Genomic DNA, 18,718 nt, shown 5'->3' on the forward strand with positions numbered 1-18,718 from the left:
TGGGGACCAGGCTTTTATTGGTGAGGGCACGTGCTCGTGTGGGTCCTTAGTGCCCAGCCGGCCAGCAGGCACACAGGGCCCGGCGCTCGGCCTGCAGCAGGAGGCTCTCCGTCTGCAAAGCAATGAGGGGTGTGAGAGCTCCATCAGGCGGCACCCAGAGACTCGATCCCGGGGGCCGCCCAGCTCCCAGCTTCCCCCCAAGACCTGCCAGCTCCCAGGACTCCTGATGCCTGAACCCAACTGTGTCCGGACAACCCCCAGCCCCAGCCCCGCAGACTGACTGCAGGGGACCCTCAGCTGCTCCCCAGACCTCCCCGCACTCTCCCTGCCTCTGCTGCTCCTGCCCTGGGCACAGCCTCCCTGAGCCCCACACCTAGACAACTCTTCTGGCTTCTCTTTCAGGGGCCCCTCTGTCCTGACAGATCCTCCAGCCCCCCAGGGTGGGCTGGCCGCGGGGGCGTCTGGTAGCTCCAGACGCATCCCCAGGGGGCACTCCAGGTCTGGGGGAGCCCTTGGGAACTGGGAGAAGAGGGAGCAGGGCAGGGTGTCCCATTCTTCCTACTTCTCCCCTTCCCAGAAATACACCTTTCTGTTACAAACTTCCTTAGCTGGGGCCCAGCGACGGTGGAGGGGAGGGGCACTGTTCATTCCAGACTTGGGGGGTGACTCCGGGCACCCGGGCCTGCACCCACCCCCTGCAGAGGAGGCCGGGGGCGGGGGGGGGGGGGAAGCCCCCAGACAGCTGGGCCCAAGCTGGCCTTCCAGCCCACTCGGGCGGTCTCCTGTCTCACCCTCTCTGCCCACTGGGAAAGGCTGGCTTGGGACAGGCTGTCCTTTCCGGTGACCTCGGGAAAGGAGCCAGGGAGGCCACCGGGAGGAGCGGAAAGGGGCGATTCCACCCTCCACTCTCCCTGCACCCCTCGGGAGGCTCACCCGAGCGTCCAGGCTGTAGGCCGTCTTGCGCAGGTCCTGCAGGGCGCGCTGCATGAACTCGAAAGCGTGGCAGTCCACGCACGGGCGGCCTGCGCGGGGATCGGGGTGGGGGGACCCGGGTCAGGGCGCGCTCGCAGCGGGGTCCCCCCAACCCCGGGCAGCGGCCTCCGCGTACCCCCCGCCTCCCGCCCGCGGGGGCGCCCGGACCACCGGGGAACAAAGGCGAGCCACGCCCCTCCCGCGCGCCCGAGTGGGGTCAGGGCCCCCGGGGACCCCTCCGCGTGCGCGCGCGGCACCTACTCTGAGCGGGGACGGCGCTCCCGGCGGCGGGCTCGGCGCGGGCCGGGGCGCCCAGCAGCGTGGCGCTCAGTAGCAGCAGCAGCAGCAGCAGCCGCGGCGGCGGCGACCTCGGGGGTCCGCACGGCGGCAGGGGGGCCATGGCCGAGCGGAGGGAGCCCGGGCGCCCTGCAGGAGCCGACAGTCAGTGGCGTCAGCCCCTTGGGCAGGCGGACCCCGACCCCGAGCTCGGTTTCGCGCGACCCACCCGCCCCGAACCCCCCGAACGCCCCGAACCCGTGAGCCCACCTCCAGGGCCCCGCCCCCTGGGACGAGCGAACCCCCCCCCAACCCCGCCCCCTGGGTCTGGAGGCTCCCCACGTCCCCGAGCCCCCACTCCCGCCACGCCCCCCGGGCTCTGCGACCCCTTCCCTCTCCCGCGTTCTCCGTCCAGTGAGCCCCCGTCCCGCCCTTACCGCGGTTGGGGGACCCCGCGACAGCGGCGCGGCGACTCGAGAAAGACGCGCTGCGTCCGGAGCGCACCGCGCATGCGCCCCGACCCCGCCCCAGCACCCCCCTCCCCCGCCCCGCATCCAACGTCGTCGTCATGGAAACCCCGGGACCGCGCGGACCGCGCGCTTAAAGGGACCGAGGTGATGGCTCCGGACTGGGTACGCGCGGCCCCGGTCGGGATCCGCACCCAGGCGCCGTCAGCCCTACCCTACAGGCGTGGGCTCCTGAGGGCTGCTTGGAGGAGGCGGCACCTGGACAGCAGCTCCAGAGCCACCGCCGGCGGCCCGAGGACCCGGGTGTCCCTGGACCGATACCGAGGTAGAGGGCTCGGTGCCCGCCCGGGGCTGGGGGACAGCGAAATGCAAACGCGCGGCCTCTGCGCCCAGTGAGCCAGTGGGTCCAGTCAGGGCGGGTTGCTCCGGGGAGCTCGGCTTCGGGAGCGACCCAGGCCCGGGGGGCCGTCCGGTCTCCGCCCCTCGCCCCGGCTCAGCCTCGTGCCTGACCTTCAGGCCAGAGGCACAGGTAAGAAACCATCGGGCTGCCCGGTCGCCTCCAGCGCTCCGTGTCCGGACACACTCCACGGCGGCTGCGTGACCTGGGACGGGTCGCGTGACCTCTCTGCGCCCTTTGCTCCCGAGAGATCACACAAGGTCGTGGGTAAAGAGCCGAGAGTGGCCCCCGCGGGCGCCCCGAGGCGCGCGGGAACCACCCGTCCTTCTGAGAAGGGTGCTGCCTACTTGGCGTCCACCGGATCTTTACGAGGCGCAGCCCCGATGCGGAGGAGGCGACCTCCGGGCCGTGCGCCCTGGAGCCGCCAGCGGCCGGCGCGGCGCGGGGCAGCGCTGGGCCCCCTTGGTGGGGGCAGCGCCGGGCTGGACGGCCTCCACCCCACCCCCCGGGCCTTGGGTCGGGTGGCGGCCGGGCACGGGATGGGACGTTTGCGGCCCCGACCGGACGCGGGCGCGCTGGCCTAGGGGCGGGGCAGGGCTCCCGATAGCCACACTCGGCTCCGGGGAGGGCTGGGCTGGGCAGGGGGCGTCCGGAAACTCCGACGGGCCGCCTTCCCGGACGCGCGCGTTTCCGCGCCCTTCGTCCAGAGCCCCGCGGCGCGGTCCAGCCTCACCGTCCCTGCCCCGCTCGCTCTCGGGCCTCGTCTGTGTCCTCCCTGCGACCGAGTGGGTACCGAGAGGACCGCGCCGCCGGCCCGCGGGGGCGGCACCGCAGGGCTGCCCGGGTCCTGAGTCCCTGCCCCACCCCCGCCCGCGCCGGGGTCCCCGCGCCCCGCCGGCCCCCGCCCCTCCCCGGCTACGGACCTTCCGTCTCCACTGGGTCTTCCGCAAGCCGGCTGTGAATTCTTTCATATCCCAGGGGGCCAAACTTCCTGAGCCCCTCGACTCCCCATCACTTCTCCCTGTCCAGTTTCTCCCCCTTCCTCTTTTAAAATGCCTTTATTTTTGGCTGTTGTGGGTCTGCGGGCGGGCTTTGTCTAGTTGCCTGGCGGGCGCTTCTCACTGCAGTGTTTCTCCTGCTGCTGAGCTCGGGCTCAGTGGTCCCACAGCGGGCGCAGTCTGCCCAGACCGGGGGCTGACCCTGTGTCCCCTGCGTAGGCAAGCGGATTGTTAACCACTAGACCACCAGGCAAGTCCTTTCTCGAGCCCACACTTGTTGCCTGGGTTGCCAGCAGCTGTCCGGTTGGAGATGGACGCGGAGAGGTGTGGTCCACGCGAGCGTGGCCGGTGCGTGAGTCCAGGAAGCCCTGGGAGCGACTGGCTTTGATGGCCCAGAGCCCCCAACGCCTCGGCGCCCTCCACTGTGGGGCCGCGGCCAGGGGCATCTGATCAGGGCCCGGGAGGAGGCTGCCTCCTGCTCCTCGTGCGCGCCGCCCCGGGCATCGTCTGGGGACCCTGGCCCCGGTCCGGAGGAGATCCGCCCCCAGACTCACCGCGCCCACTCTGGGCTGTCACCGACCCCCTGCACTTACACCACCACCACCCTGCCCCCGCCAGGGGAAGCCCAGTGGGGAGGTGGAGCCCAGGGGGGTTGCCAGTGAGCAAGCGGGCACAGAAACGGAGGAGGGGAAGGCGTATGTGCTTGGAGGTAGGGGGAGGGCAGGCTGGTTTCCAGCGGCAGAGGCTCTGCCAGCAAACAGCGGGCGGAGAGGAGTGCGAGCCCGGCTTCGGGCACGCCGGGTGAGCGGCTCGGGCGCAGCGTGAGTCCCCCGCAGGCCTCTCTGCTCGCCTGCAAGCCTGGGGCTGGACTGTCTTGACACTGTAGGGGCAAGAGTGGCTGTAGCACAGGCGCCACAAACAAAACCCACACCACTGGAAGCACCAAGAATGTGTCGGCGGGGAAGTTACTTTAAAATAGCTCTGGACTAGGGATGCTCCCGCAAGTGGCGGAAGAAAATTCACATGCTACTTGGAAGAGAGCATCTTCATCTTGGGCCTTGGAAAACCGGAGCGAAAGGGTAAAAACACACAATCCAGCTCCATGCTGTCTGCAAGAGGCTCGCTCTATTTTTTTTATTTGCGTCTTTTTAAAAAGCGTGTTTATTTATTAGGCTGTGTCAGCTCTGAGCTGTGTCCTCGTTTGTTGCAGGGCTGAGACTCTTATCTGTGGCTCTCTAGTCACAGAGGGCAGGCTTACTGCTCCCCAGCTTGTGGGATCTTCGTTCCCCACCAGGGACCGAGCCCCCATCCCCTGCCTTGCAAGGCAAATTCTTAACCACTGGACACCAGCAAAGTCCATCCCTGAAAGAAGCTCAGTTTAAATCCAAAGACACAAATAGATCAAAGGCGAAAGGATGAGAAAAGGTATTCCCTGCAAATAATAATTAGAAGAGAGCCAGGGTGGCTAAACCATGGCCAGACAAAAAGGAGTTTACATCAGAAAAGGTTATAGTAGACAAAGAACATTATCACATGTTAATAAAAGGTTTGATAGGGCAGGAAGATATGGAAAATATACATGTTAACACACCTAATGACAGACTGTGAAAATACACGAAGCAAAAACTAAGAATGTAAGAGACAGTTCTCCAGTAACAATAGACTTGAACACCCCACTCATAGCATGGGACAGAACAACCAGAGGACAAGTCAGGAAACAGGACTTGCCAACCAGGTCTAACGGACGCGTCCAGGACACCCACCTGATGACACCCAACCTTCTCAGGCACACGTGGGATGCTTTCCAGGAGAAACATTGTCACTAATTAAGTCTTCATAGATTTGGGGGCAGGGAGGCACTGCACAGCTTGTGAGATTTTAATTCTCAACCAGAGATTGAACCCAGGCCCTTAGCAGCAAGAGCATAGAATCCCAGCTGCTGAATCACCAGGGAATTCCCATCAATAGACTTTAAAAGCTGCTGCTGCTACTGCTGCTAAGTCGCTTCAGTCGTGTCCAACTCTATGCGACCCCATAGATGGCAGCCCACCAGGCTGCCCCGTCCCTGGGATTCTCCAGGCAAGAACACTGGAGTGGGTTGCCATTTCCTTCTCCAATCTCTAAAAGCTAGATGCCATAAAAAGTGTATTCTCCAACCACAGCAGGATGATGCTGGAACTCAATAACAGAAGGAAAAGCGGAACTTTGAAGAATCAGAGGATCAAAGGAGAAATCACAAGGGAACTTAGAAATGACTTGGAGAGGAATGAAAAGAAAACAAAACGCACCAACATGTGCGGGACGCTGCGAGAGCAGTGATCAGAGGGAAATTATAGCTATAAACACTTACATTTAAAGAAAAAGATCAAACCAACTGCCTAATTTTACAACTTAAGGAACTAGAGAAAGAGGAACAAGTAACCTAACACGAAGGAGGGCATCCCATGGTGGTCCCGGACTCTACTCTTGCTACTGAGGACGTGGGCTCAATCCCTGGTCGGGGAACTAAGGTCCCACAAACTGGGTGCTGTGGCCAAAAAGAAAAAAAAGAAAAAGCCTAGCAGAAGGAAAGAAAGATCAGGATGGAGACACAATGAAAGAGCTAGAGACTAGAAAAACCATAGAGAGAGATCAATGGGGCCAAAAGTTGGTGCTTGGAAAAGAGCAACATACTTGAGAAACCATTAACCAAATGGACTAAGAAAAAAGGAGAGAAGACACAAATTACTAAACTCAGACACGAAGTGTGGAGGCATTCCTACCGATTCAGCAGAAATGAAAAGGATTAAAAGAGAATATTGTGAGCAGCTGTGCGCCAGCAGGTTGGGTTGGCTGGATGAAATACACAGATTCCTAGAACAATGGGGAAGTGAGGAGATTGCGTCAGTGATCAACAGTCTCCCAACAAAAAAAGCCCTGGGTCTGATGGCTTCACTGGCGAATTCTAGCAACATTTAAAGAAGCATTAACACCAAGCCTTCTCAAACTTTTCCCCAAAATTGAAGAGTATAAAATAGTTCCTAACTCTTTCCATGAAGCCAACCTACCAAGGCCAGAGAGACCCTCCAAGAAAACCACAGACCAACGGTTCTTATGAACATTGAGGCAAAACTCCTCAACAGAATCCAAGCATCCTGGACTCAGGAGCACAGTAGAAGGCCCGCGCTGGGAGCCGGCGCAGCAGGGATCCCAGGGCGGGGGCGGGTCTCCGTTCCGGATTCCGGTGTCAGAGACAGTGTGTTTACTCTGTGCAAGTTCAGCCGTGTGTTTACGCTGGGTGCACGTTCCTGTACGTATTTACTAAGAAAAGTTACGTATAGTTCTAAACAAAGAATGACACAAAATAGACACGCATTCAGAGACAGAACGTCCTTAGGAAGGAAATTCTGAAGGATGTAGTTCAGGCTAAGATAAGAGATCCGAAATGGAAGATCTGGAACTAAGCGGGGGGCACAGTGAGAGGAGAACCTGGGAGTGAGTATAAAGAGGCTGTGCTTCGGCTAAACAACAGTAGGAAACAGAATTAAAATACCGGGCAACAAGAAGGGGTAAATGAGGTTAAAGTGCTCTGGATAAAATACCCTTTCAAGGATCTGTATTTCTGGTAGGACAGTGAAAGCATCATTAAATATATTTTGTCACTTTTTTTTTACGTTCATTCAGGTGTGGTTGACTTGTAATACACAATTTGATCGATTTTGATATACTTACAGGTGGGAAAATTAATAAAGGGAAACCTCACTAAAATGGAGTCGGGAGGCCAGAAGGGGGCGCTCTCTGCAGTACCACTCAAAATCGGTCACCGGAAGAATTCATCACAGGTCCCCCCAGGAAAACTGGGTTTCCCTGGTGGCTCTGCTGGTAAAGAATCCGCCTGCAATGTGGGAGACCTGGGTTGGGAAGACCCGCTGGAGAAGGGATAGGCTACCCATTCCAGTATTCTTGGTGGCTCAGCTGGTAAAGAATCTGTCTACAATGCAGGGGATTCCTGGGTCGGGAAGATCCCCTGGACAAGAGAAGGGCTGCCCACTCCAGCATTCTTGGCCTTCCCTGGTGGCTCAGATGGTAAAGAAAGCACCTGCAATGCGGGAGACCTGGCTTGATCCCTGGTCGGGAAGACCCCTGGAGAAGGGAAGGCTCCCCGCTCCGGTACCTCGCCTTTGCAGTGCCTGTTTGTCCCAAACCGCAATTCTCTGCTATTCTCCGTTCTACACAGCCCATGGGGGCGCAGACGACTGAGCGACTTTCACTTTCAATTTCACAGGGAAACATGTGCCTGGCATCTCCTACAAGCAGTCACCACCCCAGCAACTCAGACAGAAACCACCCCCACTCTGAACTCTCACTTTTCTCCAGTGGACTTTGGTTCAGAACAACCCCTTCCAACATCCACTTTTTTCTCTAGAAAATGACGTGCCTCTCCTTTGTTAGACCCGCCTCTGGCCTTTGTATTGCATCTTTGTCCCGCACTGCAATTCTCTGCTATTCTCCAGCAAACTCATTTTTGCTGCTAAGATAACTTTTATTTTTACGGCCAGCATGCACCTGCGGGGCCTTCACCTCCTGAAGGTGGGAGCACCCCACCCCACCCCCGCCCGAACACCCTCAGCCTCTTGTCGGTCGCCACCTCCTCTCACGGGCTTCTCCCCCAGAACAACCACTCTGCTTTCAGTTGCTAGTTTGCATTTTTTACAACTTTATGTAAGTGGAATCATGCCATATATTCCACTTTTTGTCTGTTTTATTTTTTGGCGACATCATGCAGCATGCGGCATCTTAGTTCCCCCACCAGGGATCACGCCTGCACCGCCTGTGCCCCCTGTGCCCTGTGCCCCCTGTGCCCCCTGCACTCCTGAGCAGAGTCTTAACCACTGACCGCCAGGGAGGTCCCTTTGTCTGACTTCTTTAAATTAGTAAAATTACTTTGAGATTTGTCTATGTTGTTGGGCTCATCAATAACGCATTCTTTTAAGAATAAAAATAAGAGAAAAGAAAAAATTTTTTTTTAATAGTGCATTCTTTTTATTGGTGAGCAGTGTTCCATTGTTTGGAAAAACCACAATTTGTGCATTTGTTTGATGATAGACATTTGGGTAATTTCCGGCATTTGGCCATTACAAGTAAAGCTGCTCTGAGTATTCACGTACAATTCTTTATACCGACATGTGCTTTCATCTGGGGTTTTTAATATCACTACTTAATACCTTTACATCTTTCTCCTAGCTTTCCAGCTATTTCAGATAGTTGTATAACCTTTAATGCCCTTGTGTCTTACCTTCTCATCTGTCTTAGTTCTGGTTCAGTTCCCAACTGATTTTTCTTCTTTATTATGAGTTGTTGTTCCTGCTCCTTTACATTTATGGTGCTTTTGTTGGATGCCAGATATTGTACTGTTTATAATGTTGGGTCGCTGGGATTTGTTTCTTTTTTAATGTTTTTGAGCTTTGTTCTGTAATGCACTTAAGTCACCTGGAAATAATCTGATCCTTTTGGGTCTTCCTTTTAAGTTTCACTAGATAGGCTTGGAACACTCCTTGTGTGTCTGTGTGTGTGTTAGTCACTCAGTTGTGTCTGACTCTGTGACTCCATGGACAGTAGCCTACCAAGCTCTTCTATCCATGGGATTCTCCCAGTAAGAGTACTGGAGTGGGTTGCCATTCCCTTCTCCAGGGCATATTCCTCATCCGGGGATTGAACCCAGGTCTCTTGCGCTGCAGGCATGTTCTTTACCATCTCAGCCGCCAGGGAAGCTCAGAAAACTCCTTGGTCTGGGCCTGTCTGACCCTATTACTAAAGCAGTAGCTTTCTGAGCGCTCCGCTCAACGCCCCGTGGCCACTGCAAACACAGCCCCTTTCTGGCCCCGTGAGGGCTGTTCGGGGTCGCGCCCGACCTTGGGCGCTTGGTTCACATGCTGAGGGCCTGACGGGACATAGGGCAGAGCCTGAGAGCTGAGCCTCTTCTCTCTACAGCTCCACCCTGGAAGTTCCGGTCCCCGTGAGCCCCCAAGTTCAGAACTCTGTCTCCTCAAGTCAGCGTACACCAGCGGTCTTGGGGTTCCTCCTCCCTGTCCCACAGACGGAACGTTCCTCCAGGGGCAGGTCAGCCGACTGTGGACCGGTCTTGCTGCCCCCCTTCTCCACCGTTCTGCAGTGCTTATCTCCACCTGAAAAGCTTTGGTTTGTATATTGTCCAATATTTTTAGATGTTTAAAGTAGTCGTAGGCTGATGCGAAGAGCTGATAAATCAGAAAAGACCCTGATGCTGGGAAAGACTGAGGGCAGGAGGAGAAGGGGGCAACAGAGGATGAGATGGCTGGATGGCATCACCGACTCAATGGACATGAGTTGGAGTGAACTCCAGGAGATGGTGATGGACAGGGAGGCCTGGCGTGCTGCGGCTCATGGGGTCGCGAAGAGTCAGACACGACTGAGCGACTGGACAACAATAACTGATTTCTACAACAAAGTGGTAGGCCACATGAACACACGTTGAAATCGGTATTGTTCATTTTAGATTGTAATAAGTGAAGCAGTGAATCACAATCACCCACTGCGATTGCTGGGGAAACTACTGAAAAAAAGGAGACGGTGAATAACTTCTAAACTAATGTGCGTGACAAAATGAGCGGTAAAGAGCCAATCCAAAAGAAGACAGAAAAGGAAAGAACCAATATGTCAGCGATTTTTATTCAACAATAATGGACAAAATGTTCCAGGTGGTGGACACAGACTGTCACTCTTAAAAAACGACAACGAAACCAACACAGCTACGTGCTGTTTATATGGACACAACTGCACCCTAAGGAGACAGAAAGGGTGAGAGTAAAAGAGTGGACAGGACTTCCCTGGGGGTCCAGTGTCTGAGAATCTGCCCGCCAGCGCTGGGGACGTGGGTTTGATCCCTGGCCCGGGAAGAGCCCACCTGCGGCAGGGTCCCCAAGCCCGTCACAACTACTGAGCCCATGCCCCCCAACAAGAGAAGCCACCCCAGTGAGAGACCCAGCGTCGCCTTGGAGACCCAGCACAGCCGACAATAAATGAATTAACTAAATTTGTTTAAAAAAGAATGGATCAAAGCTATACCACGTAAATACTCATTAAAAAGCAAGGCTAGGATCACTATGTTACTATCAGATAAAATGGATTTTAAGGCAAGCACAGAAAAGACACAGATGAATCCACTGTGATGGTCGGAGACTTCCACGCCCCGGTCAGCGAGGAGACCCTGCAGGCAGAGATCAGGAAGGCCGTGGGTGAACTCGGCGCCACCGTGAACCTCACATACCAGATATCTACAGACGGCACACTCCAGAGCAAGACACGCTTTCTCCTGGACATCCCTGCCGCTCCAGGGGTTAAGAATCCGCCTGCCAGTGCAGGGACCACAGGTTCCGTCCCTGGTCCCATGTGCCGTGAAGCAGCCAGGCCTGGGCACAGCTGAGAGCCCGTGCTCTGCAACGAGAGAGGCTGCCACCCTGAGGAGCCACGCACCGCAGCTCGAGAGGGGCCCCTGCTCCCACACACAGCTCGAGGGAGCCTGTGCAGCAATGGAGACCCAGCAGTCAGGAGTAAAGAAATGCATAAATAAAGACGCATTCTTCTCACCCTCACTGGGAACACTCGTCAGGACAGACAACACTCTGGGCCGAAACACACTCCCTGACAAACTCAGAATCGCAGAAATCACACCGTGTCTGCCCTGAGACCGCAGTGGAACTGAAGTGGAAACCAGAGGCAGGAAGATAACTGGAAAATCTCCCAACACTTGGAGACTTTAGAACACACGCCTGGAAATTCCCAGGCAGTCCACTGGTTAGGACACTCCATGCTTTCCCCTCCAAGGCCTCAGATTCAATCCCCCGTCAGGAACTAAGATCCTACGAGCTGAACCAGAGCCACAACCACCCCCACCCCAAAAAAAAACCCCAAAACAACAGCCACAAGAAAACCCACACACTTCTAAAAAACACATGAATCGAAGAAGAACTCTCAAGAGAAATTAAAATAATTTGAACTAAATGACTAAATAAAAAGGAAACACAACTTATCAAAATGTGTGGGATTCAGCAAAAACAGTGCTTAGAGGGCAATTTATAGCGTTGCTCGCATATATTAGAACAGAAGCGGCTCTGTGGGCAACCATCTAAGCTTCCACCTTTGGAAACGAGAAAACGAAGAGCGAGTTAAATCCAAAGTCAGCAGAAGAAAAGAATTTTAAAAGTGAGAGCGGAAATTAGTGAAATGGAAAAGAGTAGTGTGCTGAAACAAAACCCGTGTTTTGTGACAAAACGGAATCGTTTCCGTTTTCTCGTTGAAGTACAGCCGATGTACAAGGCTGTGTTCATTACTGGCTCACAGCAGACTGATTCCGTCATCCGCATGCAGGCACTCTTTCACCCTTTCCCATTACGGCTTCTGTGCTGAGCAGTAAGGCCGTGTCGTCTGCTCGCTCCACTGACACATATAGAAACTTACACCTGCTAGCTGCGACTTCCCGTGCCCCGGTCCTTTCTCTGTGTCGTGATTCTGGACGAAACAAGAAATATTTGAACGTACCGTTTTTCTCTGCCCGTCTGGGCCCCCTCCCGCCCCTCGAGTAAGGGCGGAGTGCCTGCCTTCACCAGACCCCAGGAGAGAACCTTTCTTCTCGCCCTAGTGAGCGGGGGCCGCAGCCCGCCCTCGCCGGGTGTGTGCAGGCCTGGACTGCACGGCCTGTGGCTGAGCCGTCTGACGTACAGCCTCTGTCTCAACAGCTCACATACCTCGCTCTGACCTCTGGCGGGCAGGCCCGAGAGCTGAAAGACTGTCTCCTGGGTTAGGCTCATCAGGTTGGTGCCAATAAAAATTTCCCTTTCTTAGATCAATTATTGATGAGTCTTCTGTCGATGCTAGCTTGGGGTATCAGAGACAACCCACCCTCCCCAGAGGACAGCTGGAGTTCGCCCCTGTGAAATGGAATATTTCCGGCCACGTCAATAAACAAAGACGTCTCGGCCATCAGGGGTTTCGGCCCTCCAAACATGAATTTCTGAGTCCGGGAACAACAGAGCCTGCTATCAGCCAGTGAGCTGCCACCGCGAGCCGCCACCACTCGCTCCAGTGAGTGAAGAACTAAGGACGTATGACAGCCAATCGCAGGACGCTAGCCCAGAAGGCTGAGATGCCTGTGCAAGGAGTGATTTCAGGGAGCCCAGACGCCTGCACCTGCCGTGCACAGGTGGTGCCAGCGGTAAAGAACCCCTGCCCAGCGCTGAAAGCTGCCTCTTACCACGTGTGAAACATGTGACCAGTTCAAGTTCGATGCATGAAGCAGGGCACTCAAAGCCAGTTCTCTGGGACAACCCAAGGGATGGGGTGGGGAGGGAGGTGGGAGGGGGCTTCAGGACTGGGGACACGTGCACCCATGGATGATTCATGTGGATGTATGGCAAAAACCAGCACAGTATTGTAAAGTAATTATCCTCCAGTTAAAAGAAAGAAAACTGCCGGCCAATGCAGGAGACATAAGAGACGTGGGTTTGATCCCTGGGGTAGGAAGGTCTTCTGGAGGAGTAAATGGCTACCCATTCCAGTAATCTTGCCTGGAGAATTCCATAGACAGAGGAGCCTGACAGGCTACAGTCCATGGGATCGAAAAGAGTCAGACACAACTGAAGCGACTAAGCACATACCTAGCAAAGTGCTAAATACCTTAGCTTGAGATATCTGGCTTTCCTTAACTACAATAATCCTTTGCTGTTCAGACTACCACCGCTAGTTATAAACTTCTTTCCGCCCCACCCGCCTCCTCAGGACAGTTCTCCCAGGATCACTTGAGATGCTGTCTCCCAGGCTTAAAGTCCTAAAAATTCCCACCAAATAAAATGTAACTCTCAACTTCGGGGTTGTGGCTATTTTTGTTTAAGTTGACACCCGACCCTGTGCTCAATACCACGGGGACTGCAGGGACTGCGGGCCCCACTGGCTCCTTGGTGCCCCCGGGGTGTTCCGGTGGGCTCTCCTCCTGGCCAACCCTCACTGCTCTTAAGGGATGATCCTGACATTTTTATTCAAGCGGTTTCTACTTGACCTGTAACCTTTCTGGGCCGGTGCATTTCCTAGTCAGGGACCCAGGAGGACGGGAAGAAGGCCCAGGGAAACAGGAGTGGCCGGTTTGTTAAGTTTTGCTTAAGTTGGGGGGAAAAAAAGTTGCTATATGGTCTGAATAAACCCTCTGGTAGTGAAAGGACAGATTGAATTAATTCAGCTCCCAAGAACAGGGCGACCTGGGTTCAATCCCTGGATGGGGAAGATCCGCTGGAGAAGTTCCCACTCCAGTATTCTTGGGCTCAACTGGTAAAGAATCTGCCTGCACTGCGGGAGACCTGGGTTTGATATCTGGGTTGGAAAGATCCCCTGGAGAAGGGAACTGCTCCCCACTCCAGTATTCTGGCCTGGAGAATTCCAAGGACTGTATAGTTCATGGGGTCGCGGAGAGTCGGCCACGCCTGAGCGGCTTTCGCTTTCACGACCAGGGACGTCTGCTCCTTCCAGCCGCAAGTGCCCCCGGGTGACTGGGAGCCCGGTGGGGGTATCCCGGAGCCCCGAGCACCCGCAGCAGTTTCTGCCAGAGAGAGAGACCCGACCCAGAAGAGAGTCAGCCGCCCCTCACCCCCGGCCCCCGGCCCCCGGCCCGGGAGACTCCGCGGGGGTCTCGGCGCAGACCCGAGCATGCGCACTGCCTCGCCGAGATTGCTCCCGGAGCTCGGCTCACGGCTCACCGCCGACTTGGGCGCCGCGCCGCAAAGGCTCAGCAGTCCCGCGCGGACGAGGGCGCCAGCTGAGCTCAGACACTGGCACGTGTGTGCACGCCTGCGGCCTTCCCCGGGAAGTGAAGGGGCCACCCGGAGGCTCTCCCGGCCTCACTGAACTTTGTAGGCACAGAGAAAGGCGACAGAGGACAAGGTCCGTCCCTGTTGGCCGGTCTCTGGGACCCCTGCCCACAGGGTCTGCGGGACACAAGGGGGATCAGAGCTCTCCTCTTCTAAAATAGATCCCCGGGACTGGAGAGACTTCTAAATTATTAAACTTATAGAGAGCTCTCATCCTATTATTGTACCTTTTTTAATTGATATGCAAAAGCCCCCAAAGCTTCAAAACGCCCAAACAGCTTCATCTGAGGATGCTGAGAAGGGTAGTGACAGGTAAGGGCTGTAAAAGTGCCTACGGCAAACAGAGCCCCTGACACTGACCTCACGTCTGCTCCCTCCACGCTCCCGTCCTGATGCCCGTTCCAGTCTGCCGTCTGAATGGCCTTCCATCCGGAAGAAACCATTCAGTGGTCACCTTTAGAAATGGGACCACCTGAGGCTGGAGGCGAGCCTCTTCGCATCAAGGTTGGAACTGAGGGCCGTAGGTAAAGAATTTCTTAAAACCAGGTAGGATCAAGCTGGTTTTAGAAAAGGCAGAGGAACCAAAGATAAACTGCCAACATCCGCTGGATCATCGAAAAAGGAAGAGAGTTCCAGAAAAACATCTATTTCTGCTTTATTGACTATGCCGAAGCCTTTGACTGTGTGGATCACAATAAACTGTGGAAAATTCTGAAAGAGATGGGAATACCAGACCACCTGACCTGCCTCTTGAGAAACCTATATGCGGGTCAGGAAGCAACAGTTAGAACTGGACATGGAACAACAGACTGGTTCCAAATAGGAAAAGGAGTACGTCAAGGCTGTATATTGTCACCCTGCTTATTTAACTTATATGCAGAGTACATCATGAGAAACACTGGGCTGGAAGAAGCACAAGCTGGAATCAAGATTACTGGGAAAAATATCAATAACCTCAGATATGCAGATGACACCACCCTTATGGCAGAAAGTGAAGACGAACTAAAAGCCTCTTGATGAAAGTGAAAGAGGAGAGTGAAAAAGTTGGCTTAAAGCTCAACATTCAGAAAACTAAGATCATGGCATCTGGTCCCATTACTTCGTGGAAAATAGATGGGGAAACAGTGTCAGACTTTATTTTTTGGGGCTCCAAAATCACTACAGATGGTGATTGCAGCCATGAAATTAAAAGACGCTCACTCCTTGGAAGGAAAGTTATGACCAACCTAGATAGCATAGTAAAAAGCAGAGACATTACTTTCCCAACAAAGGGCCGTCTAGTCAAAGCTATGGTTTTTCCTGTGGTCATGTATGGATGTGAGAGGTGGACTGTGAAGAAAGCTGAGCGCCAAAGAATTGATGCTTTTGAACTGTGGTGTTGGAGAAGACTCTTGAGAGTCCCTTGGACTTCAAGGAGATCCAACCAGTCAATCCTAAAGGAGATCAGTCCTGGGTGTTCTTTGGAAGGAATGATGCTGAAGCTGAAACTGCAGTACTTTGGCCACCTCATGTGAAGAGTTGACTCATTGGAAAAGACCCTGATGCTGGGAGGGATTGGGGGCAGGAGGAGAAGGGGATGACAGAGGATGAGATGGCTGGATGGCATCACTGACTCGATGAACGTGAGTTTGGATAAACTCCAGGAGATGGTGATGGACAGGGTGGCCTGGCGTGCTGTGATTCATGGGGTCGCAAAGAGTCAGACACAACTGAGCGACTGAACTGAACTGAGGATCCTCTCAGGTTTTTTTTAAAGTAAATTACCAAGATCAAAAGCCACTGGTAGGACTGAACTAAACATAGCTGATATTCAGAGCCTGGGAGGATTTTTTTTTGCCTTCTCCACTAAGCTAGATGAGGGAAAGTGAAACATTCTAAGGCCCCTTGGACACCAAGATAAGAACAGTCCATTCTAAAGGAAATCAGCCCTCAATAATCATTGGAAAGACTGATGCCTAAGCTGAAGCTCCAATACTTTGACCAGCTGACATGAAGAGCCAGCTTATGGGGGAAAAAAATGATGCTGTGAGACTGCAGGCAGAAGGGGGTGGCAGAGGATTAGATGGTCGCATGGCATCACTGACTCAATGGACAGAAGTTTGAGCAAACTCAGCGAGACGGTGAAGGACAGGGAAGCCTGGCGTGCTGCAGTCCACGGGGTTGCAAGGAGTCGGACACAACTGAGGGACTAAACAATAAAACATTCCAGCAGGTGGACGGGTATGTCAGCAGGGCAAATGACACCAAAGTGCTGACATACGGGTCCACCTGCTGGAACGTTTTATTGTTTAGTCGCTCAGTTGTGTCCGACTCCTTGCCACCACCCCATTCTTTGATGAATTAAAAGAGCTGTCCTTATTTCACAAATCTAGTCTTTACAGGACTGGGATGAGGCTCCAGAAAAACTCAAAGCCCATCAATCTTTTTACCGCTCCTCAGACTTCCCTTACTTAGCTTGAGACTTAAATATATATTATATATTAATATTGTGGCCTTCAGGAAACAGAAGTTACTCCTAGAAGTTGCCTTGTTCCTCCTCTGCTTCTAAGATGTAAATGGCCCACCTGGTCTTCTCCAGAAACACTTATCTAGACCACCTTTTGGAATTGCAAATTTCAGGAAAGTAACTCTTCTCAAAAGAGAGAAACGAAAGTGGGATAGGTGACCTGAAACTTGACTTGTCAAGGAGAAGACAAGTTTTGTGTCTTTTCCATAAGTATCAGTGAAAAGGCTTTCGCCATCTAAACAGGTGACCTTTATTTGTTCTATGGGGCAGAAACCCAATTTGAATCCAACTTCTTTTCTTTTTTTAGCCACACCATGAGGCTTGCAGGATCTCAGCTCCCAGACCAGGGACTGAACCCAGGCCACAGCAGGGAGAGCCTGGAATCCTAACCACTCGGCCGCCAGGGAAAGCAACCCCTTTTGCAACCGATGGGTTTTGCGTTACTGTACCTGATTCACGGATGAAATCTGGGGATGCGAAGTGATGCTGAAACTCAGTCTCTGTGAGCCAGCACTGAACTGAATCTTGGAGACAAGAGTTTTAGGTGAAACAGGAAAGTTTTATTGCTTCGCCGAGCAGAGAGGGCCACTACCGGCTAATGCCCTGAAAGCTATGACGGGTTGGGGAGGGGGGTGCACGTCATGAGGCAACCTGTAGTCAAGGGGACACAGGAAGGTTGTGTGTCCAGGAGCCCACAGGGCCCTGCTTGGTTTCAGAAGTACAGGATTTCTGTGGTATGAACCCACGTGTGTGTGTGCACTGCAGGCATGCGGTCCTGCCAAAATTAATTGGTAAAAGAGCTCTAATTGGCTAACACTCAAATGAACTTCAGGATCACATGATCCAGGATTTATTTCTGTTCTTGGCTGCCCTGGATCTTTGTTGCTGCATGTGGGTTTTCTCCAGTTGCGGTCACTGCGGTGCGCAGGCTTCTCACCACACTGCTGGTGGTTTAGTCGCTCAGTCGTGTCCAGCTCTTTGTGACCCTATGAACTGTTGCCCACCAGCCTCCTCTGTCCATGGGATTCTTCAGGCAAGAACACTGGAGTGGGTTGCCATTTCTTTTCCAAGGGATCTACCCGACCCAGGAATTGAACTTGAGTCTTCTGCCTTTCGGGCAGATTCTTTACCCACTGAGTTTCTCATCACACGAAGTTTCTCCTGTTGTGAAGCGCAGGCTCTAGGGCGTGCATGGGCTCAGCAGTCGCAGCACACCGGCTTAGTTGCCCTGCGGCCTGTGGAATCTTCCCAAACCAGGGCTTAAACCCATGTTCCCCCCGTTAGCTGGCAGATTCTTAACCACTGGGATCACTAGGGAAGTCCCTGGGATTAATTTTTAATGAATGAAAACAAACTTGGTTTAATTACTGTATCTCTAGACTTATCAACATTAATATTTTCATTGTACTTAGGTTTCAGTTCAGTTCAGTCCCTCAGTCGTGTCCGACTCTTTGCGACCCCATGAACTGCAGCATGCCAGGCTTCCCTGTCCATCACCAACTCCTGGAGTTCACCCAAATTCATGTCCATCGAGTTGATGATACCATCCAGCCATCTCATCCTCTGTTGTCCCCTTCTTCTCCTGCCCCCAATCCCTCCCAGCATGAGAGTCTTTTCCAATGAGTCAACTCTTTGCATGAGGTGGCCAAAGTATTGGAGTTTCAGCTTTAGCATCATTCCTTCCAAAGAACACCCAGGACCAATCTCCTTTAGAATGGACTGGTTGGATCTCCTTGTAGTCCAAGGGACTCTCAAGAGTCTTCTCCAACACCACAGTTCAAAATCATCAATTCTTTGGCGCTCAGCTTTCTTCACAGTCCAACTCTCACATCCATACATGACCACTGGAAAAACCATAGCCTTGACTAGACGGCCCTTTGTTGGCAAAGTGATGTCTCTGCTTTTTACTATGCTATCTAGGTTGGTCATACCTTTCCTGCCAAGGAGTAAGTATCTTTAATTTCATGGCTGGAGTCACCATCTGTAGTGATTTTGGAGCCCCCAAAAATAAAGTCAGCCACTGTTTCCCCATCTAATTCCCATGAAATGATGGGACCAGATGCCATGATCTTAGTTTTCTGAATGTTGAGCTTTAAGCCAACTTTTTCACTCTCCTCTTTCACTTTCATCAAGAGGCTCTTTAGTTCTTCACTTTCTGCCATAAGGACTTAGGTAGGTTTACCAGAAGTCAAATTTTAAAATCTGATAATTCCTGTTACAAAATTTGTCAG

The 18,718-nt window shown here is 53.7% G+C and overlaps 1 protein-coding gene across 2 annotated transcripts in view; it reads right to left on the minus strand.

Moving 5' to 3' along the window:
* NICOL1 (NELL2 interacting cell ontogeny regulator 1) overlaps positions 1–18,718 on the minus strand; it is a 21,422-nt gene continuing 2,704 nt past the window's right edge. Inside the window, exons 1-4 of one of the 2 annotated variants that reach the window (XM_061421041.1) lie at positions 1,686–1,793; positions 1,234–1,398; positions 934–1,022; positions 1–112 (exon numbers count right to left, since the gene is read on the minus strand). In XM_061421041.1, coding sequence (XP_061277025.1) covers positions 47–112; positions 934–1,022; positions 1,234–1,372 — 294 coding nt within the window. In that variant the 5' untranslated portion in view covers positions 1,373–1,398; positions 1,686–1,793 and the 3' untranslated portion in view covers positions 1–46. Of the gene's footprint in view, positions 113–933; positions 1,023–1,233; positions 1,399–1,685; positions 1,794–18,718 lie in introns of those variants that run through there. The other variant, XM_061421042.1, reaches the window with a different exon arrangement.

This window comes from Bos javanicus, chromosome 6 (assembly GCF_032452875.1).
Source record: "Bos javanicus breed banteng chromosome 6, ARS-OSU_banteng_1.0, whole genome shotgun sequence".
Classification (NCBI taxonomy): Eukaryota; Metazoa; Chordata; class Mammalia; order Artiodactyla; family Bovidae; genus Bos; species Bos javanicus.